The 27289-nt window shown below is 37.6% G+C and overlaps 1 protein-coding gene across 8 annotated transcripts in view; it reads left to right on the plus strand.

Moving 5' to 3' along the window:
* The window catches only part of TASP1 (taspase 1), a 656132-nt gene that overhangs the window by 146951 nt on the left and 481892 nt on the right, over positions 1 to 27289 (plus strand). For 6 of the 8 annotated variants that reach the window (XR_005213130.1, XM_037811849.1, XM_037811846.1 and 3 more), the window contains exons 9-10: positions 9204 to 9323; positions 14354 to 14432. Coding sequence is in view for 6 of the 8 variants with exons in the window: in XM_037811849.1 (XP_037667777.1) it covers positions 9204 to 9323; positions 14354 to 14432 (199 nt within the window). In the remaining 2 variants the exon portion in view is untranslated. The remainder of the gene's footprint in view (positions 1 to 9203; positions 9324 to 14353; positions 14433 to 27289) is intronic. The other 2 variants (XR_005213131.1, XM_037811851.1) reach the window with 1 other exon arrangement.

Genomic DNA, 27289 nt, shown 5'->3' on the forward strand with positions numbered 1-27289 from the left:
TTTTTTTTTTTAACAAGTTGGAATATCTTTCTGGGTGCTTTATGTGTATACACACAACTGAGCATACATTTTTATGTGGATGAGATCACACAGAATATATCATGCTTTTTCCTGAATATTTACCAATTCAAAATCCCAAAGCCATGAGTACTGGGATAACCAAGAATACATGGCACCAACTCAGTCAGGGTGGAGTCGGGGGGTGTATTCCTGCATTTTTTTGGGGACAAGAATTTCATAGAAGACAAAAATGCAACAGGCCTCTATAGATATTGGCAGAGTTACAAATACTGCATTCCCTTAATGCTCAATTTAAAATTAGACATAAAGCAAGAATACAATAAGTATAATTCATCTACGAGAACTCATTGTCAGATCTATATTGAAATAGTGAGGTATATTTCCAGTGAATTATTTTAGTGATGTTTTCCTGTGGCACAGCTAAGAGATGCCCATGTACAATGGTTACATCAAAATGGAAATATGAACACAGTAGCAGACATCCCTCCCCCTGCACTTTCTTCCACCCCTCTGTAGCCAACCTAATGAACAAGTTCTGATGCCTACTGCTAAGAGGTGGTTTAATAATTCCATGTCAAAGATGCATCTTTTCTATCAACAAAAAAATGTTTATAAATTCATTAATTCATTAGCTCTACTTTTTATCATACATTGTCATCTTAAGAAATCTAAAAAGCTTAGGTATTGTGAAATGATGAATCTTATCCGCAATAAACAGAGGTATTTTACAAAAAAAATTCACATAGAACTATGGTTTTAATCTAAAACTGTCTTCTGGATATAGAGATACTAGCAAAGAGCCCTTCCTTTGCCATTCTTCTTCTTCTTCCAGCATTTCAGTGACTAAGTACGAAAATGCATCTGGCTCCAAGAGGTGGATTAGCAAAGTCACTCCCAGAAGACAGTGCTTCCTATAAACTAACCCAAGAGCATTTCAATAGGGATTATCTTTCTACCTCTATTTTTAATATACTTTGGACATAAGGACTTGTCCTTTAATACACAGCAATAACTAAAATGCCTATGCAGAACAATGGTCAGACAATCTGAACTTGTCTAACAACTCACAGGCATAGAACCCTTCCCTCTGCACTTCCTTTCCTGCCCCCCCCAACCCTCTCAGCACACTGCTCTAAGGCATCTAGTTCAGCAATGCCATTCCCCAAATACAGCCATTCCTCTGTATTAACAGAAAAAATATTTAAAGTGTTGTTTTACACTCTCTACTTTTAACATTTGTTGTATACTTCTAAGCATCTAGAAACTGGATGTTTCAAACAAGGATTTAAATTTATTCTCTGTGCAAGTTTTAAAATAGGTTTTCAGGGATAAATAGAACACATGGCACCTAGGCCTTGCCTTTTAAGTATTTGATTCAAGGCAATTAAACAATAAATGGCAACTGTTTGGTATGTGCTGTAAGCATGAAGCCATCATTGAGAACTATAGGAAGTAACTGGATGGAGATGTCACTCTTAACATCTGCTAAATTTCTCATGGCATCCTTGAAGGAAGAGGTGGATTTTAAGCTGAGTCTGGATAAAGGGTAGGACTTAGATATCTAGGTGGAGGGAAAGAGAAAGGTCTGGGTTTGTTGGCTTGTAAGTGGATGAGCTTGTTTGCGCCACAGAATTTCTATAGGACAGAGGTTTCAAACAAAAATGCTTATGGGGGCCATGCATATATCCTAAACACGTGAGTTAAATCTAGCAAGGTGTGAGAGAGTAAGGCTGATTGGCAATATATTCTCTTTTTTAAGGTATTTTTATGTCTATATGTATATCTATCTGTCTCACCCAAAATACACATTTATGGTCAAACCAAACTCTGTTTTTGGTGGCTGTGATCCCAGGTGGGGGTGTCAATTAATATGGTTAAACTGAGCAGTATTTAGCAAAGTAATATAGGCCATAGAGAAATTAAGTCCATAGTCAGAGTCTCCCCATACACCTTGCTGCTTTTATTTGCACTAAATGTACTTTAGAGAAAAATGAAGGGAATATGAATGGAGCCCACTCTGGTGGCTATTTGCATTAAATACCAGCTTTTGAGTGTTGGGAGTCTCTGACACCATCATTGAGGTTGAGTGGTATTAGTATTTCTAGGATGTAGTGCTATCGTCTAGTCAGTTTAAATTGTATTTTGTATCATAGAATATATTTAGTTCCTTTCCCATTCTTTGTAATTCTTTGATTTATTACAACTTTCTAATAAGATTTTAATCTGCTGAGGAATAAAAGGAGAAAGAGAACATGGGCATTTTTTCTTTCCCTTTTATTTTCTTATATGCTTCTCTTTAGTTGTTATACGGTTATAATGTTGAATAATACTTTCTGTTTCTGTGAATAGACTCATAACTATGTGGCCAAACAGATAGTGCTGTACTTTAAAAATCTCATCTCAAATAAATTAACTTATTACTGTATTAAGTCAGTGTCAAATATTGTTCTTTAATCTGGAGAGGGTCAAATTTGAATCCTGGTTAAGTGACTCATCACAATTGTCATGGTGTTTTATTCGCAGGAATAGAATCCAGATTGTCCACGTTGACTTTTGGTCCTTTATCTATTATTCTCCACTGCTTTAACACTCAGTTCAAAGGCCAGTGGAGCTCTCGTATTTAAAAGAAAAAGTGTAATTTTATCCAGTGAAGGTAAATGTATGCCCTAAAATGAAAGAAAGACCAGAGGTCCAGACCATGGCCAGGTGTTTCTAGAAAGAGCCAAATTGCACAACTAAATTGAAAAAGGTTGCCTGCTCTTACAAAGATGCTTTGTTGCCGTCTATTTAATTAGCAGAGTCTTAGCTCGTTTATTTATATATTTTTAAATCTGCGCAGGTAGAGAAGTTCATATCCTATTAGTGAGTATACTGGTAGCATGTTATTTTAAGTACTATGTTATACATTCCTCTGTGATATAAAACTGTCAAATAACCTTGATTCCCTCCTCCTCCCTTGAACTTATTTCCCAGACAGTGATGACTGGGTATTAGATAGTGCAAGACACCCAGCTTTCCAGTGGGAAAAGCAAAGTTCAAGCAAAAGAATAGAGTGGGTATTATTTAGGAAAGCAAGAAAATTTGGACTTGAAGAAAACTGAATTTGTTAGTCAAAAAGAAATAGCATGTGATCTGGGTGCCAAGTGACCTAAAAGGATGGGAGGTCAGCAAAGAAGTGTTTCCAAAAGAAAACATTAAATGGAGGAATGTGTGGCCAATATCAAGGTGTATAATATCTTTTTAGATAAAATGAGAGGCTTTACGTTTGATGGTTAGCGCCTTAGAAGTTTGTTTTGAACTGTAGACCAAAGGGCATACAAAACCTCCTGTAATAAGGCTCACTCTCATGTTGAGAGAGATGAGTCTAGACTTCAGTTTGGTTATTATAGGGACCAACCTAAGACTTCACAGCAGTTGTTTTAGGGAGTGCTGTTAGGAAAGAACTCATTTTGGAGTGATATGCAAAATTATTAAATTTAGAAAATGTCAAAATATGAAGGAATCAAGAGAAATGGGTTGAGTTTGGATGGTGCATTCAAATTGATTACGATGCTTGAATTATTGGTCAGATTCAATTAAAAGATATTTATTTCATGATGCTTTTTTAGTTGCTGTGTTTACAGGTAGATGAGGGGCAAGATAAACTAACAGAAGTTCCTAGAACAAGCCAGTGTATGAAGCATGTTCCAAAACCGAAGTGCCTATCAACTAATGAATGGATAAACAAAATATGATTTATACTTACAATAGAATATTTTTCAGCTGTAAAAAGGAATGAAGTTCTGATACATGTGATAACGTGGATAACATTGAAGATACCATGGTGAATGAGTGAAATAAATCACACAAAAGGGCGAATATTTTATGATATCACTGATATGAAATAAATAGAATAAACTAATTCATGGTGTCAGAAATTAGAATGTAGATTCTTTGGGGCTGGGGTGGTGATAGGGAATGGGGAGTTAAGGCTTAATTGGTATAGAATTTCTATTTGGGATCATGGAAAATTGTAGTAATGGATGGTGGTGATGGTAGCACAACATTGAGCATAATTAACAGCATTGAATTACATACTTGAGCATGGGATGGTTAAAGAGGGAAATTTTAGATAGTATGTATATATATTGCTAGAATAAAAATTAAAAAACAAAACCCCATAGGACTGGACAACACAGTGGACCCTAATGTAGATTTTGGACTATAGTTAACAATACAATTATAATAATATTGTTTCATCAGTTTTAACAAAGTTACCACACTAATGCAAAGTGTCAATCATAGGGAAAACTATGTGTGTGATTGGGTGCAGGAGGGAGTGGTATATGGGAGCCCTTCATTTTCCTTGTGATATTTCTGTAAACCTACAACTTTTCATAAAAAATAGGAAATAGCACATTGTAAGAGATTAGTAAATATTATTGTCAGCATATGTACAGATACACAAAGATCTTCAAGGTATATTGTTAAGGTGAAAAGCAAGTCATAGAACAATTTATGTCTATAGTATGATGACTTCAATTTTTTTTGTATACATTGTATCTATAATATAAACATAAATTTAGGTGTTATAGATCAGTTTGGAAGTGCAACATGAATTTGTGATGTGGTGGAAGAGCTTTGTGGTGTGGAGTGAGAAGGAAGCCTTTTACTTTTAATTAACATATTACCTTCAGAATTGGTTTAGATGGGCTTGTATCATTTTTACGACTTTATCAAATTTGTAATGATCTTTTAAAAAGAAAAACATCACTAAAGCATACATGAAAGTAATCTGGAATTATTTGGAGGCTCAGAAGAAAGGCAGGAGATCTTCCTTACATTAGATTCAGAAATGCCATGAAAGTGGGCCTTTGAAGTAGGCGTGTGTTTGTGTGTGTATGTGTGTGTGCGTGTACATCTAGTTGGGTTCCACCCTTTCTTACCATGCTCTGCATAAGTTTTAAGACTGGATTGTAGCAGTGCTGATTGAATTCGATAATACAAAATTAAATGAATTTCTCTAATTTACCTTGTGTCATATTTGAAGTAACTGTTAATGCAAACACTGAAGTATAACTCTAGTAAAGTATACCCTTCCAAGGCTGTGGCTCATGAAAAAACAAAATTTTCTGCATTGCTATTTTTGATTATTGTTATTATTAAGACATAGTTGCAAAATCAATAGAAAGGCAAAATAAGGTTCTTAGTATATGTAATATAGAGAATAGATATTAGAAATATTTATGCAACAGGTCCTTTGGTGTGTTTATTTTTCAAACTTTACGTAATCAATCTGGCAGTTTTACTTGTGCATCACACGTGTACAAAAAAATCTACATTTTTGTGGTGTACTCCAGTGTAATCCTTACAAAGTATGTGATTCTGGAGGTTATTTCCTAGGTAATGACATCATTCATAGTAAAAACTGCAACTTCCAAGACACCAAAAAAAAAAAAAAAAATGTAAATAGCATGTTTCAGTCAAGGACAATAGGAACATATATACTTGTGTGGTTCAAGTGTTCTTAAGTATTTATGGAGTGTAAGATGTAATAGTAGCTCTATATGGTAACACTCATGTGTTTCTTAGCCTTTCTAAGATTTCATTCCTGTACAAATGAGCTCTGTAAAATTATTATTGCCAAAATACCAATGTTTGTCTTTCATGCAGTTTATCTGCACTTCATAAAAATGGTTAAATATTACTTCACCATCCTTAAATTTGCTTTTCAGTGTGTGAATTCTGTGAATTAACTCTTGAATATTTATTTAGTAATTCTGATTTTTTGCAGGTGTTGCTAGCCCTTGTGAATATTTACCTTAATATGGAATAGGATTCTCTATTTTTTCCTTGATTTTTCATTTTTGAAAACCAAGTTACAGACATCTGTGTATATGTAGCCCAGCTATGCTGACACTAGTTTTTCATTAGGAATAAAAATTCCCATCTTTCGCAATATGCTGGTTGAAAAGCTAGGAGAATTTTTTTACAGGTAATATGTATCATTGCTTATACATTATGTATGCCTTCAGTAAAATTGTATTTTATAAAATGCTTGGATAGGGCTAGTAGATGGTTAATAAATGAGAACCAGTGAAGAATACCCTTTCTCCATGTTTTGTTGTTGCCATTGTTGAGGAAAGTTAATTTAGTGCCTCTTTATTTGTATGGTAGTTGCCTACTTCTAAAAAAAAAAAAAAAAAAAACAGTAAAAGATCAATACTTTAGAATAATTTTAGTATGTTCATGTGTGATCATGGTGATATGCTAACTGATAGTTGAGCAAATAGAATTTAAGTCTTTGGTACTGAAATAATGTCATTCTGAGGAGGTTTAAGTTTCTTCTTCAATGGATTGTGCCTATGGTATTGATAGTGGTAATTATTGTGGCAGGTATTTGATAATGATCACGTGGGATGCTATCAAACCTTGCTCCCCAAAGTGGAGCCTGTGGATCAACAGCAAAACCTAGGGGCTTCTTAGGTGTATAGTCTTGGTCAGCTCCAGGTCTCCTGCATCAGAATCTGCATGTTTACAAGTTCCCCAGATGATCTGTATGCACATTAAAGTTTGAGAAGCCCTGCTTTAGAACACATGAGACTTGGCATCTGGACAGGCAGCAAAAACTTCTAAATGCAAAGATTTAGAAATTATTTCCTAGTATGGTGAAATAAATATTCATCTGAAAAGTACATTTTTCTTTAGTATTATCCATCTTCTCTGAAATAAAATGTTTTTAGTAAATTTCTTTGCTTTGGCAGTTTAATCTTATATACCAAAGATAAACTTTGCTTTGTCAATACTGAATGAGCAAACCTGGTTATTTTTAAGTCTTTCTAAGACATTGGCATCCTCTGGATTGGTATGAAATTGAATCTTGAGAAAAGGAGTTGACAAGCTGAGGTCCTGGCATTGGAATGGCATGGCATGGGTCTTCACATATTCAGTTTGTTTTTTAATACCAGGGATGCAGACATGGATAATTTCTTTCTAATTAAGGAATAACTATGTTCTGAGTGCCTGCTGTGTGCAGAGTGATACAGAATAGATCAAACCTTTTCTTGGAGAATTTACAGTCAGGTTTGGGAACCGTTGCTGAAAATCTGGTGCCTGCCACCAGTAGAACTATGGTATTCTGGGATATGGTCATATGATTCAAGTGGCTAGATTTCTCCCATGTATGGTTAAAAGAAAGAATAGGAATATAATGCTTTATTAGTCAGTTATGATTTTTCTATTTAAGAAAGTACTGTCATTGGATAGCAGTATATTTAAAGGCAGTTAGTATTTAGAGCAAGAAACAACGAAATGTAAATGTCTACATGTAAATACCTTCTTCTTACAGACTTAATGTAAAATATGTTGTGGTATCCTCTACCTCTGAATTTTTCAATTTGCTTTAAAGAAAAATTTTTGTTTGCTTCTGCTTCCATTATTTCAAAACTCCCTTCATGTCACTGGAAATCTCAGGTGGCCCCAGGAACTTATGGACTTTTCTGGTGATTGCCTTAGTGTGAAATTTTAAAAATTTCTTTGTCAGGTATCCCTCAGTACAAATGAAGTGTTGCTCAGTAGTCTGAGCAGTAAACTGCACAGGGGGTAGAGCTGCTCTTGTTTACCCTGCGCTTCTGCCTGGCTCTCTCATGCATACTTGGGGGTGTTGTTGAGGGGGGTGGTGGTGGGGTTCTGGGGGTACAGTTTAAGAACCAGTGCCCCAGTGTGAGAACACTACTGTAACTGCAGTTAACCTAAAGACCTACAGTAACTCCCCTTTTCTAATATGTGAGGAAGAGGTGTTTTTTTTTTCCTCTGAAACTTTTCTTGCCTTCTCAGATTCTGATGTTGATCTAGTAGTGTAAAGCTTGCACATCCTGCACAGTCACCAGAGGCTAGCATAGGCTGACACACTATGAGGCAGCTGTTTAGATTCCTTGGTTAGTAATTGACCCTGTGGTGATCCTGTTCCATTGAGGAAAGGAGTCCCTTTCCTTTCTGCCCCTCTAAAGGAAACATTCCTTGTTTATTTTAACATTTTACTTAGATAATTTCAGTCTCACAAGGAAGTTGCAAGAACACTAAGACTACCATATACCCTTCACCCAGATTCACAGTTTTTAACATTTTGCCATATTTACTTTTATCCTTCCCTTTCTCTATATATATGCATCTTGTTGTTGTTATTTTCCTGAACCATTTGAGAGAGTAAGTTGCAGGCATGAGACCCTTTTATTGATAGATACTTCAGCATATATATTTCCTAAGAACAAGGACATTCTCTTTTATGACCACAGTACAGTTACCAAAATAGAAAATTGAATGTTGATTCAATACTGTTATCTATAGTTCATATTCATATTTTTCCAAATTGTTCCAACATTATCCTTTAGAGCAATTAATTTTTCTCATTGTGAGTGTGACTCAGAAGCATCGGAGGCTGGAGACAGCTGCTTGTAGTCCAGAGGCTGGAGACAACTGCTCTAGTCACTGAATGTAAAATTCCTGTAGCATGTGGAAACTGGGACAGGACAGAGAAACACAGAGATGCCTTCCAGGAACATATAGTTTTCTGCCAAACAATTAGCAGCCATATTATTGACATAGCAGAGAAGGGAGTGTGCTAGAAGTTTTCTTACAAGCAAGGGATTGTAAAAGAAAGTGTTAGTATAGTATACTTCAAGATTGTAAATGTCATTCTTTTCGTTTATGTGTTGAATGTTTTACTTTCTTCTAAAAGTTTTTATGGAATATTTTAAAAAATACTAATATAAAAAAATATGAGTATGACATTTATTGATTTACTTACGCCTCAGATCGTTTCCTCTACAAATTTTCAATCAGGAACTCAATTCTTGAGATTAAGGAGGCCCTGTTATGTACTATAATTTATGTTCAATTACTAATGTTTTCTCCATTAAAAGGCTACATTAGTCTTTTAGAGCAAAGAAAGATAGCTTTTTTATTAGAGAAAAGCAACAAGACAACCTTTGTTCAGGATTTTTCTGTGGAAAATACATTTTGAGTTGAACAGGATTTAAATGGCAACTTGATAATGGCTAATTTTAGGAGATTGCACAATGTTCTATTTAAGGATTAGCTCATGTTTTATGTTATGCCATGATTGTACTGAAAACTGCTATGTAGTCATATCAAGTTGTTGTACACCATGCTTAGTGAATGCTCATGTCACTTTTGCTCCACAGGAAAATGACTCAGGCACTTTGGACACAGTGGGCGCTGTGGTTGTGGACCAAGAAGGTAATGTCGCTGCTGCTGTCTCCAGTGGAGGCTTGGCCTTGAAACATCCAGGGAGAGTTGGGCAGGTAATTAATTATGTTGTTTTGTTTTTTTTTTTAAACTAGCTTTCCAAGTTAAAACATGGAATTTTCTAAGTCACAATTTTTAAACCAGAAGAGTCGTTTTTTTCTTTAGCAAAAATAAGTATTATTGTTCTTTAACACTTATCTAGTATAAATCATCAACCAAGTACCTTTTCAAGAGTCTATCTCATAGTGACAGGGTTCTTTCTGATCTTTACAATCAGTAATCCCCTGGGACTCTGGCCTGCATATTTAGTAGACATTTAATGAATGTTTGATGATTTCCAATATCTCTCTTTGTAAATGTGGCTCTCTTTAGTAGCAAGCACTGCCTGGCTACATTGTTGCTTGAGTTTTAGGTGGGAAAATGATTTTAGGATTACATTTTTTGTGTGTCCTTCAGTCAAGGAACAGTAACATTTTGACCCTCTTCATCCCTCCTCTGGTCAAGCATTTCAGTCATTTTATAGCTAACCAGCATTTTTGATCACCAACACATGAATAGCACTCAAGAGATGTAGAAACAAGGAGGGACTAATTTTTGTGAAACTTATGTATTCCCAGTTTACTTGACATCCTGTTCATCTTTTCCCCCAACCTCTAATCTTTAGTTCTATGCTGAGAATGAAATTTAATAATCTGCTTAATTTAGTCAGCATTCTGAGTTTAAAGCAATTTGACACATGACTAATGTGGTTAATGAATATTTGTTGAGTGACCAAATGAATTGAGGCTCTCATGGAGTGTGTTAAAGTAATTCCAAGGGATGTGTTTAAACTCAGTATTTGGATCTCACATTATTCACGGAGTACTGCACGGCATGCTTCGTTTGCTCTGTCCCTCACATTTGAAGAAGAGTCATTGTCACAGTTGATTTGGTCGTGGTGGTTAGTGAATTCTTGGAGCAGAATGATGGGACACATGGAGGACATCTTTATGAAGCCTGAAGTGATATTCCCTCATGTGCCTTTTAATGTGGGCAAGCCATTTACAGTCCTATACTGGGGGAGAGAGAGAGGGAGAATAATTAATTTTGTGCTACTCTTTGCCTACCATACAAGGGGATTTATGGAGAATGATTACTCAACATGTACGATGCTTTGAACTCATTATAAAAGATCTTTGACTGGTCATGGTATGTTTTCCACATTATAAAAACCCTGTGGATTTGTCAAGTTTGTAATAAGAAAATCAAGCTTGGCATACCAGATTTGGACACACTTGTGGAGAAGGAGAGAAAAAAACCAGCAGAGCTGCTTTTATTACATTGTAATTTCTGTTACATTCTCACTGTTTTCTGTTTGTTTTGGTTAGTATAATAGCAACAACAGGGCCAAGGATGGTCCTGGACTGTGTTAGTAGGATACTACATCTAACACTCTTAAAGCCATTCTCCCACTGCACATAGGACTACCCTGGAAAAAGAAAACTAATATGAAACTTACTTGTTGATTTGATCCGCTGGCTAATTTATGAATACACAATTTGTGAGAGCCAAAAAATTAGGAAGGGATATGGAGGAGTGTAGTAAAGGTATTTAAAGGCAAATACAGTTGCTTAATTGGGCTATCTTGTTTGGATAGAGGAGATTTAATAAGCCTGAGAATTTGTAAGCATTGGATGAGGGGTAAAGAACCATTCTTCTTGGCAACCTGATACATTGTATTTAGGCTGAGCAGAGGAACTCAGTTGCAGAATGAAACAAAAATATAGAAGCAAGTTGTATCAAAGACTAATTATGGCTTTTAAAATGTGCTGAAACTAGATATTTTTAAATACATTTTAAATGCACAAATGAGCTATTTAAAGTTTTTGGCTATTACTCTGTTCTAGATATGTGATAACAGTTCAAATGGTGAAATGGCTATTTGAATTAGAATTTATTTGCTTCTTTAGCTTACCAGAATAATTAGAATTTACAACTTGGACATGAGAAAGGACTTATATTCAGCCACCCCAGTGACCACACGCACACACTCTCTCTCTCTCTCTCTCTCTCTCTCTCTCTCTCTCTCTCTCTCTCTCTCTCACACACACACACACACACACACACACACAGAAATAGGCAGTTGAGTTTAGTGGTTAACAACTGGACTTTGGATTCAGGGAAACCTTTATTCTAATCCTACCTCTCTATTACCACACCCCTTACTTTTGACAAAATTACTCAACATCTTTAAGCTCCAGTTTCCACAACTGTAAAATGGGAGTAAATAGCTACCTTACAGACTTGAAGAAGATTAAATGTAATAGTGCATTTTAGTTGTTTATGGGAGACCCTGGTAAATAACTACCACATATAAAGTTCTTGCTGTATCCTGGGAACCATGGTCACGTGCATGCTAATCCATGGGATCCTCTGACAATGCCATGGGCTGAATGTTTTTATGATTTCCATTTTATAAAAGAGGAAACTAAGGCCCAGAGAAGACTAAATAATGATAAAAACAAAATATAATCACTTATATGACCTACTTTTACTGCATAATACCTTTAATAAATTTTACTACCCCCCCCCCAAAAAAAAAACCTTGTTTTTTATTTGTTTGTTTTTTTGAAACCTGTTTAAGATTGCTGTGTTTTACCCAAAGAAGTGGATAAGAGAGGCGCAGCCTTGGATTGCTTCTTTTATCTTGCCTATTCTTCCCTCATTCCAACCAATTTCAGCAGGTTAAGGGAGATGACTTTAGGTCATGAAACTGGTGGTGGTGGGGGGGCGGTGTCATAAAGGAAATTTGCTTAGAGAGAAGAAACAAAGGGTAAGAATAAATGTTCTTTCTTTTCTAGGAAGAGATGCACTCCACTGGATTTCTAAGAGGGGTCTTTGTGACCTTATTTACTGTTTTTTTTTAGAGCAGGCTCCCGGTCAAGGTAGTTGTGAGGAATGGAAAGGGCGATGGGCAGATGTCTAGGGCCCTTCCTCTGAGGTGCTGTGTTCCCCAAGGCTTCAGCTGATACAGCATCTGCCTGGTGGCTGATCCCACAAGTCTGCCAGTTTTACTCTAAAATCCTTGTGATGATTCACTTCTGGAGGGCTTTCAGTTGCCACATGACCCAGCAGTGTTGAGCAGTCTTGAGTATATCAGAAGCATGATGTTTTCAAAGGCAGTAATAGCTTTTCTACTGTCTGCCATAATTGGAGCTTTGTGTTCAGTTCTTGATATTACTTTTAAGAGGGCTGTTGTCAATGACAATTGGAGATGGCACCTGTGGGTCACATTAACATGGGAGACTTTATCTCCAGTTGATCACAGTACCCTTTCTCACTGGTCCTGGACAAGGTCTCAGAAACTTCCACAAGGCTGTTCCAGGTGGCCACTTCCAGTCAGTCTGAGTTGGCACAAGAATCAAAACTTATTTAATATTCTGGACTCTGGATTGATTTCTCAAGGATGAGTGGGGGTGGGTGGTTGTGGTTGTGTGCAACTCAGAGTCTTAGGAAACAGTTCACAAATCTGGGATTCTTTTAGTGAGAAACGGGAAACCAGGAGACTAGAACAACTAATTTTTTAAAATCAGGAGAACTTTATGGAGAGGTTAAAGTAATTCCAGAGAGTAGAACCAGAACTAGTGGGTGGAAGTTATAACAAAACATATTTCCTCAACCTGTAAGAAAGAATTTTCTATCAATAGGAAGGGTCCAAAAGGAAAGTAGGTTCCCACATGAGGTAGGGAGGTTCTTAGATGTTTCGTGGAGATTCCTGCTCCAACTAGAATATGGGAGCAAATGAATTCTATGGTCCTCGTAAAAAATAATAGAATATCATAGAAAGCTAATGTCTGTTTGGTCACCATTCACCTAGTCTTAGCCCATTTGTCTGGTGTTCAGAAGTGAGCTCCTGGAGAGTAACAGTACTATTCTTTGGGGACATATCTTTTTCTCCCATCATTGGTAGTGAGTACAGTATGTCTTGTTGCTGCTTGCTTTTTATTTCACTCAGCAGTGTCTTAGAGATCTCTCTTTATTAGTTTCTAAAGATCTACCTAATTATTTTCCTTTTTAAAAATTTTTTTCAATGAATTCCATTTCTTTATTGATTGACATTTAGGTTGCTTCCAGTTTTTCTGACCATGTGGTAATGAACATTCTTGAGTGTGCGTCCTTGTATTTCTCTATGATACTAGCTAAGGGCTTTTCTAATTATGTTTATAACTAAGGAGTGGAAGAGTTATCCGTTGTGCTTCCCCTCCCAAAGGCAGAGAATTCATTGAAGATATTGAAAAGAGGAATCCAGACATTCTGGGTGGCATCACTGAAAACAAAATAGGAGTGATTATCATATTCTTTTATAAAACCATAGTAGCTTATTGTATTCCCGGTATTTTCAAACAGATAAATCTACCCCACCACCTTACAAAATGATTAGCATAAAGAGGTCTTTTTGCCACCCCCTCTCCTTTTTTTTTGTATCTGGCATCTAGGACACTGGTGAGCATAAACTCGGTCCTTTGGTACATAGTTATTTACAGTTCCTGTTGTGCCACCCCAAGGAAGGTATGGAAAAGGACCTCCCAAAGTAGGGTTTCCTAGAGTGTAGCAGAAGGGCCATCTGCTTCCCAGTCTCTTGGGGCCCTGGGTATTAATGCCCATTCCCATGCCTCCCCCCAGACCTACTAAATCAGAATCTCCAGGGTTCAGGGTTCCTCCTATCAGCAAGTTCCTTAAGTGAACTGACATATACCTGGCTTGAGAACCACTATTTTAAAGCAACCACAATGATTTCAAAGGGGCTGGAAGAGTAATTGGCTGATAAATTACAAAAGTGGAAAGGCTTTTCAGTGAAGAAAAAACTGCTGATGAGACAAAGAAACTTTCTAATTTTCTGAAAATTTTTGGATTAGTAGAATAACTGAAAATATAGTTTTGATGGTGTTAGAACCATTGTTTGGGTGGGTCTTATACAACATCTGGTATATTATCACCCATCATTATTAAACCTGTCTCTATTAGATAGATATAATTTTGTCTTCTGTTGAAAGCTGGTAGTTTTACAATATTTCAGAAATCGTATGTCTATTTGTTTTTTTCCCAGGCTGCTCTTTATGGATGTGGCTGCTGGGCTGAAAATACTGGAGCTCACAATCCCTACTCCACAGCTGTGAGTACCTCAGGTATTTGCTGCCTTCATGACCATTTTTCATAACTTCAGCTTTTAGGTCATTTGATGATTAAGATCAATATTTTTATGTAAACATGATGCATGTGCCAAGACACTGCATAGACAAGAGTATTGGTACATGAGAGATCTTTGATATTTGGGAGATAGATTTTAAGGATCATTTAGGATCACATAGTGTAAATGCTTTGCTAGCTAGCAGTTTCCATGCTGCTGTGGGGTTAACCTTACCTTAATTAGATTTTTAAGGATTTTTTTTCTCTAATGAGTCATGAGATTGCCAAATTTGGACCACAAAAGTTACAGAAGTAGCAAGGCATTTCAAATGCTAATGGACAACATCTTGAGTAAAATGTTCGCATAAATCTAAGAAGATGTATTTTAGAATGCATAGCTCAGAATGCATCCACCCCTAGAACTGCACTATTTATAAAATGTAGATCCCTTTTTGTAACTGTATTAGAAAAGCCATTATCATATAGAAATGAATGTGTGTATGTGTGTGTGAAGGAGGCATTTTAATGGACAGACTGGTTGTTGAGATCCAGATTTTCATAACACTTATACTGATAGTACTTGCAGCCTTTTCTGTTAATGTGCTGATCCTCCTGGTTGATAATGATATATGATAAAAATCTATCATGAACTTGGGTTCATCTCTTTGCGCTGTTACCTCTCAAGTTATAGTGATTTCCTCCTCCCCTCCATATCCTCATGCTTTGTGGGAAAGTGGATGTGGCTGCCTTTCCTTTCTTTTTCTCTTCAATTTGCTGCCACATTGGTTTCTGTCCCACCATGCCAATGGTACCTCCTTGTCCACTAGCCCTTTTCTCCTGCTTATGATACACTTTTTATGCTCTCTCAACAGATAGCTCTTTTCTTTTTGCCTGTAGCATATACCTTGAAACTATCTTGAAACTTTCTTGGTTTGTTTCCTGCCTCTCTTACCAGTTCCTTCTTCACAGGCTTTTCTCCTTCTGCCCTCCAATTGCTAGCAGTTCCCAGATTTCAAGTTTGTTCAGACTTGAAATCTTGGCACTATCCTCATGTTTGTTGCTTCTTGCTATTCCTACTGCCCTGACCCTGTTATTTCAGACCTGTCTTCAGCCTGCCTATGAAAGCAGCCTCCAGACCTAGCTCCATTTCTTGCAATAGTGAGAAAATATGATCATGAGCCACTGGCCTATCAGGTGAAGTCCAAACACAAACTTCTGTTGAGTCTAAACCATAATAATATTATTGTCAAGAAATTCTTTTTCTGTCATTAAGAAAGAGCTGAGCATAATGTAATAATATGTGATAGTTTTTAATTTAATATTGATGGCCCATCTTGACATATAACATTTAGAAATTAGCCTAATTAGGTAAGGCCCTCTATCTAAGGAAAATTGTAGTATTTGAACAAACCTAGGTCTAAAATATTTAATTCATTGTTTCATTTTTCTTTTCCCACGATAATCTCAGCTGGTATCATGTGTTGTGATGATTTTATATTTGGTCAATATGTTGTACGGGGAGTTGGTTTCTTGTTGTTTAAATGTTACTCATATATCTGGATGCTAGGAGACCTGGATTTTATTTTAAGCTAAAATCCCAAGAGCCTGCCTGACTTTGTCACTTTGGAAGAGAGATTCAGTGTTTTGGGGATTATCCACCCTCTCCTCCCCCCACCGCCCTTTTTTTTGCAGGCTTTTGTCCAGTGTATATGTCCTGCGATAAGGCTTTATTTTATTTTATTTTATTTTATTTTGTTGAGATTGTTCACATACCATACAATTATCCAAAGATCCAAAGTGCACAATCATTTGCCCACAGTGCCATCATAAAGCTGTGCATCCATCACTACAATTAATTTTTTTTTCCAATTTTTAGAACATTTTCATTACTTCAGAAAAGAAAGGCAAAAAAAAAAACAAAAAAAAAAAACCTTAATTCCTACCCTACCCCTAATCACCCGCCCCATTATTGACTCATAATATTGGTATAGTACATTTGTTACTGTTGATGAAAGAACGTTAAAATACCATTAACTGTAGTACATAGTTTGCAATAGTTATATTTTTCCCTATTCCTTCCCTTTTAAAAAAAAATTGGTGATTTGGAAATTAGAATAAGAACATATACTGACTTCATTGATTTGATTCTATTCAGTAGAATGCAACAGGTAGGGAAAACTAAAATTGTAGATTTGAGATCTTTCCCCTGTCCCCTTGGATAGTTCCTCCTTTGCTCACCCTGCATTAGTTGAAGATAGTTTCATATGATTAAAGATACCTCTAGGTTTCCAGTTCATGACATCCAGTTTTCACTTGGATGCCCAGCTCATCATGTTACAGCCTTCCCTAATTAAAGGACTAACTACCATCAGCCTACAGAACTTGAGGATGAAAGAGCTGGTCTTCAGTTCCTCCCATCTATGGAACTCTGTGTGATTGCTTCACCCTTGTTTCTCATGGGGTTGTTGCTCTGAGGTTGACAATGGAAACGCATGGCAGAGTTGGGTGACCAAATCAGAAGAAAGGTGGAGTACAGAATTTGCAATTGTTTATCCAAAATTTAAAAAGACTGTGCCTTAGGCTGTTGCAGAAAATTCAGAGACCTGGCCTGCATTTTACATCTATATTTCTTGGAGGGTGACAATTGAAAGACAGAGAGAAGTCAATAATGGTCGGAGAAGGATTCTCCCAAGGCCAGACAGGCAATTTGGTCATTAGCTTTAGGAATAAACTCCAGCACTTGTTCCCAGCACTGGGTGAGGAGAAATGAATGAGTTGGGGGTATAGGGACAGTGGAAGCTGACCTTGTAAACTCTGACAAATAATCAGAGTTTTTATAGGAATTTGCCTAGCTAGGGAGGGAGCAGAGCAGAGTGGTAAGAGCTGTCAGATACCGGGGTTCTTGTCCAGGCTCTCCCACTCAGTCCCAGCTGTGGGTCCTGGGCAAGGGGTTCTTTGTATAACAGGAATAACAATGTGTACCATTGCTGTGAGGATTGAATGAATTAACGTATAGAAGACAGCACACTTCTAGGCCCAGAGTAGGAGTTCAATTCCTGCTGTATTGCATTGAATCCAAATCACCATTTTTTGTAAACCACACTGTTATTTTTATTTTTATGCCACTAAGGAAAAAAAAAAGTCAATTAAAATATGACACATTGCATTCTTGTTACTTAATCCATGGTTATTACTTTACAAGAAAATATGGAATTGAGGTGTTCCTCCAGTGCGAAGTATTTGCTTCACTGATTTCAAAGTGATGTCCACTGCTGTTTCCATGCTTTTCTGTGTATAAGTCACTTTTTGTTTCAATTCTGTTTCTTAGTGTAATCCTTTTGAACACATTTTAAACAACATTTAAACTCAATGCATGTTGTTTTAACGTGGCACATAACTGAAGGATCAACAAATAGGAACAGCTTGCACCTATAGATAGTGGCAGCTGAGTCACAACTGCTGCCTGGAGGTCAGCCTGGAGGCTGCCTTCAATTATAATGCACCTCCTGATTTCAGGAAATTTAAAAAGTGAAAAAAAGAAGTGAATCTTAAAATTGATAAAATATAGTAAAAGTTTTTATTCTTGGCTTTTTTTGTGAAAGTAAATTTGTTCCAAGCTTTCTTAATGCAAGCAGTGAGATCAACTCTGTGGGAAAAAGAGGGGCTGTAAGTATATTTGTGTCTCCTGAGTGCCTGACACTGGGTCTTGTACATAGTAAGAGCTTAGTAACAAAAATAAAGAAATGCATGTGTGGTTCTCTCCTTTTCTAGAAAGATGCTTGCCTTTTCAAAAAAAATATTCACCATAGAATTTTTTGAAATAGCATTTTAAAATATTCAATTTGTCACAGTTGGATTCACACATAATTTTTCAGTAACACATCAGATGTGTAATATAAGGTACGTCTGTGGTCTATCTCTGGTTATGAAGAGGAAGAGGAGATAGAGGATTAGAAGATCAGAAGGAGGTAAATAACAGGAGATTAAGTTTGTGCTCTGGGTGACCTTAACAGTAGTCTGCTGTTACTTGTCTCTGCAGTTCTGTTTTTTCTCTTAAAGAAAAGCAGCAAGTCCAGGAGTAATGATAGCAGTTGACTGGAGATCAAGAGGCATGGGTTTCTGTCCCCTTTCCATAACGTGTTTTGGCGTGTAGAAAGATTGGTATGAGGCCCAGTGATTTCTGATTTTCTAGGTTCTTTGATTTTCTAAGTCTTGACTCTGGGTAGTCTAGATACCAGAGGGTGGTGAGGGACATGGCCATGGCTTGCCACAAGTAGCTTCAGAGGTGAATAAAAAATGCAAGGCTTCAGACCAGGCTTATGCCCTAATATTTATGAGTCACTGATTGGAGTCTCTTCCTCAAGAGCTAGAAGTGGTATATATCACCCCTTTTTGGTCCTTCAACCTAACAGTCAGCCCATGGTCTTCCTCTGGCTGTCTGTGGATGATTGTCTAAAGGAACTGTGCTCAAAACCTGGGACCTTTGCCAGGAATGCACAAGACAGCCTTGCTTGAAAAAGTGGAGTCATGTCAGCAAGAGCCAATGGGAGACCATTGCCTTCTGCCACACAGTCATTACTCTTTGGGGCCCAGAAGGAGAAGGCAGGCAGGAATCCATGCTACTTTAGCAGCAGCCATTCTGTCTCTTTTGTACTCTTTAGCTGTCATAGGCACTCTCGGTGGCTGAGTCACTTGATGAGTGTCCTGAATAAAGGCCCTGTTCTACTCAGGACTCTGTGTACAGGTCACCTAGGGGTTCACCCTCCCTTCCAGCTCTCTGTTTCTCAGCAACCCTCAGAGGCAAAACTTCAAGGAGTTTGTCTGTACTCGCTATTTATTATTTTTCTTAGTTCTCTCATCTCGTTTACTCTTGATTCTATGTCAATCAGGCTTAGTCCTCCAGCACTTCACCATTCTGCTCCTGGCAAGGTCACAGTTACCTCCAAAATCCAGTGGTCATCTTTTAGTCCATTACGCAGCATTTGGCACAGTTACTTGCATGAGTTTCTACCCCGGGAAATACTGCCTTTGGTAGACTTCAAGGATACTACACTCATCTGATCTTCTTCCTACTTCCCTGGCTGTTCCTTCTCAGTCTCCCTTTTTAATGTTTCTCATCTGGACCTCTCAGTGTTAGGGTGCCTGGAAGCTTAGTCCTTGAACCTCTTCTCTTTTTCTTTGTTTACCCCCTCTCTTGATATTGTTGTCCAATGTAATAGCTAAGTACTATCTATATGCTGAGGTGACTCCAGCATTTTTATCTCCAGTCTGGGCCTCTGCCCAGAACTCAGATATGTATATATATTCAACCTCTTACTCAAAGTCTCCATTCAGATGTTTGATAGGCATCTCAAATTTAACATGTTCAAATATTAGCTCTTAATATTGCATGTCCCTCCCAAACTGCTCTTTTTGCAGTCTTCTTCTCCACACAGCAAATGACAACTTCATCCATCCAGTGACTCAGCACAAAATCTTGGAGTCATTCTCCAATAACAAACCCTTTCTTCACTCCACTTTAAGTGTATTTAAAATCTGACCCCTTCTCAACATCTCCACTGCTTCAGAAGATCCAAGGAGCCTTCATATTCAATGTAGCCTCCTAGCCGGTCCCTTTATTTTGCTCTTTCTCCCCTTCATCATTTCTCGGCATAGGAGTTGGTGTTCAAACCTAAGTTAAGCTCTTGACATACCTTTTCTTGGAACCATCCAAACACTGTTTTGGTTTGCTAAAGCTGCTGCAATGTATACCAGAAATGAATTGGCTTTTACAATGGGGTTTATTAGTTTACAGTGTACAGTTGTTAGGCACAGGATCAACCCGCTCAGAACAGTGGGGTGATGGCCAGATTCCCCCCAATCCTTGGGGAATGTGCTCTATTCTCTCTGAAGCCATTTCACTCAAGGAAAAGCCAAAATCATTATGAACAGCCTAGGAGGCCTTATAGGAGATGCTTCCCCTTGGACTTCAGCTTTTGCTTTTTTTTCCCCTTGCTCAGTTCATTCCAGCTACATTGGCAGGTGTGCTCCCACCTTAGGACTTTTGCATGACTTGCTTCCTCTTCTTTAGTTCTCTACTCTCATTATCTTAATCCCCTGCCCCGAGCTCTTCAGGTACTTTTTCAGATTATTTACTTTCTCAGTGAAATCTTCCCTGACTGTCCTATTTAAACATGTAATTCTTCCCTCAGCCAACATTCCCTACCCCCTTTCCCTGTTTTATTTTTCCCCATAGGACTTGTCATCATCTAAGATTTTGTATCTGTTAACTATTTTACCTTTTTTTTTACTCCTCTTCTCTACTATGAAACTCCACAAAGGTGCAGATTCTCATCAGCTTTGTGCACTGATGCATGAATGGTGCCCATCACATAGAGCCTCTGATGTTCATTGAATGAATGAATGAATGTGAATGGACAAGTAAATACATTGCAGTGGAGTGAGCTAGGCCAAGCCAGATGAGTCAGGACCCAGAGGAGGTTAAAAATAAGGGATTAAGAGTAGTGTATTCTGACAGGAATAGAGGATGCCTGAGGAAAAGGGCTGAGTGCAGGGTGTTTGGAAGCTTAATTCAGGGTCTTCAGTGGTGGTCTCTAGATGGCCTTAACTATAAACTGAATTTAAGTTTTGCATATAGCTGGGACCTTTTTGAGTAGAGAAATGCTTATACTTTTAGAAGATAGATAAAGGTAGATCTTTCATATCTGAGGTTTTTCTGAAATGAGGAGCAATGATTCAGACAATGAGAAAGAGAGAATTGGCCAAGGGGATAAATAAATCACTGTCAGTCCTACAGGGGTGGAATTCAGGCTCGTCAGCCTATGCTGGCTCCTTTATCTGTCTTACTAGACAATGGCTGTTTCTTACTACATGGCTGACACTGTGGCTTCTCAGAAGCTTCTTATCCTTCTGAAATAAACTTCCATAATATTGTCACTCTCAACAAGATTCATAGAGTGCTCAGGGTAAAGAGCAACCACTTAAGCTGCAATAATTTAGATATAATATGTAGGGTTGAGAATAATGCCATGAGAAATCTTTTAGTGAGTTATGATTTATAGATATAAGCTTAGATAAAAACCCTAACATTTGTAAACATGATTTTAAAAGCACTTGACTCTTTGAACATTATAGTAGTTAGTGAGGGTGGGAGAAAAATACTATTCATTTACAGATAACAGAGCATATATATTATCAGCACATTTCCAAGAACTAAAGTAATTATCCAGAACAGGAATTCTATTCCAAGACCATTGCTTACTCTAATTAGGTCAATTCATATCTGATGAACTATTAATAAATGATTCCTGCTTTTCACATAACTAACGTCACTTGTGGTTCAAAATAAAGTATAATTCTGAATTATGCCAGATCATTTCCTAAGAAACCAGTTAAGTGTGATAGACTTGGTTATCATGTATCTTAGAGATTTAATGAGTCAATTTTTTCCTGATGGTGAAATAACATGTGCTCATTGAAGAGAATTTGGAAAATAAAATGGAGACTTTTGCCATCCCATGATAATCAGTATTAATATTTTTGGTGGATTTTTGTCATAAAACAAGAGTGGGAATACTGTTAAGTTTATATTGTTCTTTGTCCTTCTGATATTATATAATGAACATTTTAGGTATCATTAAATATTCTTCAAAACACAATTTTAAAGGATATGAAGGATAGCTCTATGGCTAGATGTGTTCAGATATTTTGCTTTTTTGCAAGAGGACCTGTTATAATTGCTCTCAGGCAATGAAACAACTGCTGTTTTTGAGGCTCTTATCTTGAGCCTGGCAGGGAAAGAGGTAAAGACACAATCCCTGTCCTCAAAGGACATGAGATCTGTGGCCTTATTGGATAATATAGGAAAGTTTCTTGCCAATGTAGAAATATGTTGAAATACAGGATATAGCAGAAAAGCTTGCTATTCCTTGATGAGGCTCAGTTGCATTCATTCATCTAAGGAATGTGCATGACTAGTGCCTCCCAAAGAGAAACTTGCAGTTACCAGGGTGCACCTGATGGCTTGCCCTTTGTTGCAGCTATTAGTACTTTTCCCTTCCTGCCACCCTCTCCCTAATCCCATCAAAGTCAGTTACTTTTTTTTTTAATCTTCATTTTATTGAGATATATTCACGTACCACACAGTCATACAAAACAAATCGTACATTTAATTGTTCACAGTACCATTACATAGTTGCACATTCATCACCTAAGTCAATCCCTGACACCTTCATTAGCACACACACAAAAATAACAATAATAATAATTAAAGTGAAGAAGAGCAATTGAAGTAAAACAGAACACTGGGTACCTTTGTCTGTTTGTTTGTTTGTTTCCTTCCCCTATTTTTCTGCTCATCCATCCATAAACTAGACAAAGTGGACTGTGGTCCTTATGGCTTTCCCAATCCCATTGTCACCCCTCATAAGCTACATTTTTATACAATTGTCTTCGAGATTCATGGGTTCTGGGTTGTAGTCTGATAGTTTCAGGTGTCTACCACCAGCTACCCCAATTCTTCAGAACCTAAAAAGGGTTGTCTAAATTGTGCATGAGTGCCTGCCAGAGTGACCTCTTGGCTCCTTTTGGACTCTCTCTGCCACTGAAGCTTATTTCATTTCCTTTCACATCCCCCTTTTGGTCAAGAAGATGTTCTCCATCCCACGATGCCCACGATCAGTTACTATTAAGCTGATAACACTCCTATACTGAACTGAAATGTCTTCAGCACCCTGAGCTGCAGGAGAGCTCAGAGCATCAAAGAGAGAAAGTAGGTCTTTATGTGAAAGAGGGTGGTAGGCCTGGGTTGCAGTGGATCTAGTGAGCCCTAAAATGTTCTTTTGATGTTTTTAGCTTATCAGGTTTTTTTTTGTTTGTTTGTTTTGTTTTTGCCACATACTTATTTTGCATTGCTTTCTTGTTGTGTTCTAAAAGAACAGACTTCTAATTTTAAAACAGAAGGTGGAAGAAATGGTAAAAACAGAAGCCTAAGATCAAGTGATGGGTTAAAATGCCTATACTCTGATCCTTAGTGTAATTCTGTCTTTGATTGTTCTCACTGGGAAGAATGCCTTTTCCTTCCTATTGTGGATCACTACCTGCTGTCACGTGGGGTGGGAGGGGGGAGTCAAGCAACTTGTCAGAGCTTTTCTAAGTGTTCTTCATATGGTTCACAGAAACAGAGCTGGATTTTCATTTCTTCTTTCATTCAACAGGAGTCCCTTTCATGTTTGAAAATTGAAAACGCGTGTTTTTCAGTGTGGAGCGAGGATATGTGTGCCCTCTGGCACACCTGTTTCTAATTTCCTGACTTGAAAGCATAACCCATCAAAAGGAGCAGAAAAACAATTTATTTCTGACACGCTGCTTTGCGGCCGTCACCGGACTGAAGGCTTGCGTGGCTCAGCTGTTTTAGTTCCCTCTGTGGAAGGTTCTTGTTAGAGGCAGAGTTCACTCAATAAAAGCAGGGCCATTTTTGGTGTTATTATTCTGGTAGTTCTTTTCAGCTCAGCAAATTTACTTGAGATGAAATTTATTTTAAAAAAATACATAGAAAGGGCTTTAAAATTTTTTAGTATTAAATTTAGTTGGGCAGTATATGTTGGAAAGGTATATGTAAGCTGATCAGTGAGCTGATCAGCCAGGAATAGGGTTTGGCTGAGCATATGAATGTTTAAATTCCGTAACACTGTTTAACATAAATCAAATATTTCCAATGCATTACTTGAGATTTGTGTGTACTTTAAAGTCTTGCCAGCTTAAATGACTGTAAGGCACAATATGTTGACTTTTGAGTTTTGTAAATTGATAATTTGTTGCTATGAAAGTTGTACACAGTGTAACTCATCACTTTCTGAAGGCACATAGTATGTCTGATGTTGGCAGGCTGTCATGAAGAAATTGGTGCCCAAGGATTTCAGGGCTTTAACTCTTAGATGCTTGACATAGGGTCTTCAGTTCCTCTTAAAGCTTCCTCTGGACATGATTCTTTAGACAGCAACTTTGTTTAGCGTTTCTGTTTCTAAGAGTTATTTGGGATAATAATCTTAATGGTGTACCCTATAAAGAGCTCCCCACGTTATTTTTAAAAATCAGCTCTTCACCTGGGGATCTTTTAAAAATGCAGGTTATGGTTCAATGTGTCGATGTTGCTGCTTGGGATTCTGTATTTTTCACATGCTCCCAGGTGATGCCAGTGCTGCTGGTCCACAGACTACACTTTGAGTAGCAAGACATTTTGATGGCCACTGGCAGCAGGACATCTGGGCAGAGTGGTGCTGTTCCCCCAGCTGTGCCTTGCCTACAACACCCATCAGGTATAATTTACCATCCTCTTCCCTCATTGCATTTTGCAGGATCTAAAGCTAACAAGATCTGCCATATATCCTTGACTCTAGGGTATCCCTGAGAACATTAACAGTTTAGCAAGTGACCATATGGGCCAGCAAAAGAGAGGTACTACTGAGACATGATTATAGTGCTGGCAGATGTGACGTTTATGTTTCCAGACTCTTATGGGATACACTTAGTCCTGACACATTAGCCAAGGTGGTTGCTGCAAACAAAGATGTGTTAAAAAAAATTGCTCACTCTAAAAGGTGCTGATAGAGGGGTTAAAAAAGATACAGTATTACATCAAGTGTATTATTTTAACTGTCTGTGTCCATGGTGGCTGGTTAATTTGGACAAAAGACTTATAGTGACTCATGGAGGAAAAAGTGGGGCCATGTAAATGTAAAATGTAGAAGCAGTCAGTTTGCATTTTTATTAACTTAGTATTGAACACATGTCATGGTTCTCATGAGTGAATCACAGTACAGCCCAACCCATAGTATATAGCATGCCATGACCAAAGGATGCTTTATATTATTATATTCAGAATGCTTTGTTCATTTCATGAAAAAGAACATTTATTTGTATGTTGTAATTTTTTTTTTTTTTTTTTTAGCCTTGATGAAAAGTGAATGAAACCATGTACTGGCTGGTAGAAAGCATAAGCAGCCATTTTGTTTAAATCTTAGTTGGATATTGAAGAATTAGAGCCTTCAACTAAAATTCCACAATGTCATTTTAGGTCTACATACACCTACTTTCAATCTCAGAAGAGCAGTTGCACTCAGGAGACAGTTTTGGGTAGTGGAGAGTCATGGGCTTTAGAGTCAGACTTGGGTTTGAATCCTGATGGAGGAAGCAGGTTGGAAGGGTTGTGTCCACCTGTCCCAGAATCAGTACATCTTTGCTTGTAGAGGAGAGACATACAGGTATGCTAATTATCATTGGTATTCTTACCTTGAACCTTTGCATTTCATGTTAGTTGGGACTCATTGTTACAGGCATGCTTATTAGTGCTGACGAATTCTGCTTTCTCCATCTCTCTCTCCAACCTTTCCCTAAATGAGAAGGTTTTCCTGGTTCTCCACAATTTCCCTGTAGATTATCTGTGTTGTAGTCTATCAATAGTCACTGTTTACTAATACTGATGAAGAATAATAAACTCCTGATTAAACTCTTTTATGATGATGTGGTGGTAAGTTCTCATAAATATAAAAGAATATTTGCCCCATATGGTTAAGATATCTAGTAAAATTTAGTATTTGAACTTACACTGAGCATTTGTTTCATCAGGGTGCTTCTTTGTCCTTAAAATTTAGATGGTCTCTGCTTTACCTGTTAGACTTTATTTCTCATGCTAAAGTAGATTTAGTAGAGTATAGAAATACAATATTCTCACCTAAATATTTTCATATATTTGTTTTACACATCCTTGTTTGTTGGAATTATCTTCTCTGTTTTGATCTCGTTCTGTAGCAGTTCCTTCTTTCTAACATTTCACATTGGAATTGTAGCTGGTCTGGAGCTGGATTAAGCATAAGCATTACAGTCCTAGCTTTCCTCAGAACAAACTTGGCAGGCTAAACCCTGCCCAAGTCATCAAGTTCATGGATAATCTTCAGCAGCTCATTATGTAAATTATATTGGTGAGTTTCATTTTGATATACAAATCATTTTGATGTAAAAATAGGTGTTTCATTTTGATGTGCAAATCTTACAATGCCCCAGCTATCATCCTTCACTTCTTCATTGTTATCCATGCAATATGAACAACATAGCATAATTTCTTGAAGAAGGAGTGCATGTTTCTCTCTCTTTTCCATTTAGAATCCCTCATTGTCCATCTGGTGAAGCCTGATTCATCCTTCCAGATGCAGCTTAAATGTCTTTTTCAGTCTTCCTTCTCTCCCTCCCTCACTGCCATACCTAGCCCTGTGGATTTACTTCCTATTAGTGGTCAGTGGTACCATGATGCAGCACTTATACCACTCACATGGTTGTCATCTCTCTTGTTCTTCTCTGCAAAGACTGTGAGTTCCTTGAGAGATGGCTGGTGGCCTAAAGATTGTTTTAGTTTCCTAACTGCTAAAACAAATACCATACGATGGGTTGACTTAACAACAGGAATTTATTGGCTCATGGTTTCAGATGCTTGCTTCCTCTCAGGGTCATTATCTTTTGACTGGCTGGTAATCTTTGGGGTTCCTTGGCATTTCTGTTATGTCAGTGCAATGGCTGTGTCTTCTCCTTTCCCTTCTGGGTTCTGTTAGCTTTCAGCTTCTGGCTGCTCCCAGTGTTTCTCTTTCCATCTGGCTTTCACTCTGCTTATAAAAGACACCAGTAATCTTGATTAAAGCCTGACCTGATTAATTAGGCCATACCTTAACTGAAGTAGCATCTTGAAGAGATCTTATTTACAATGGGTCCATACCCAGCAGAATGAGGACTGTGATGGTTGGGTTCATGTGTCAACTTGGCTAGGTGGCCTAGCTGTCTGGTCAAGCGGGCACTGGCCTGACGATTC

This window comes from Choloepus didactylus, chromosome 19 (genome assembly GCF_015220235.1).
Source record: "Choloepus didactylus isolate mChoDid1 chromosome 19, mChoDid1.pri, whole genome shotgun sequence".
In the NCBI taxonomy this organism is placed as follows: Eukaryota; Metazoa; Chordata; class Mammalia; order Pilosa; family Megalonychidae; genus Choloepus; species Choloepus didactylus.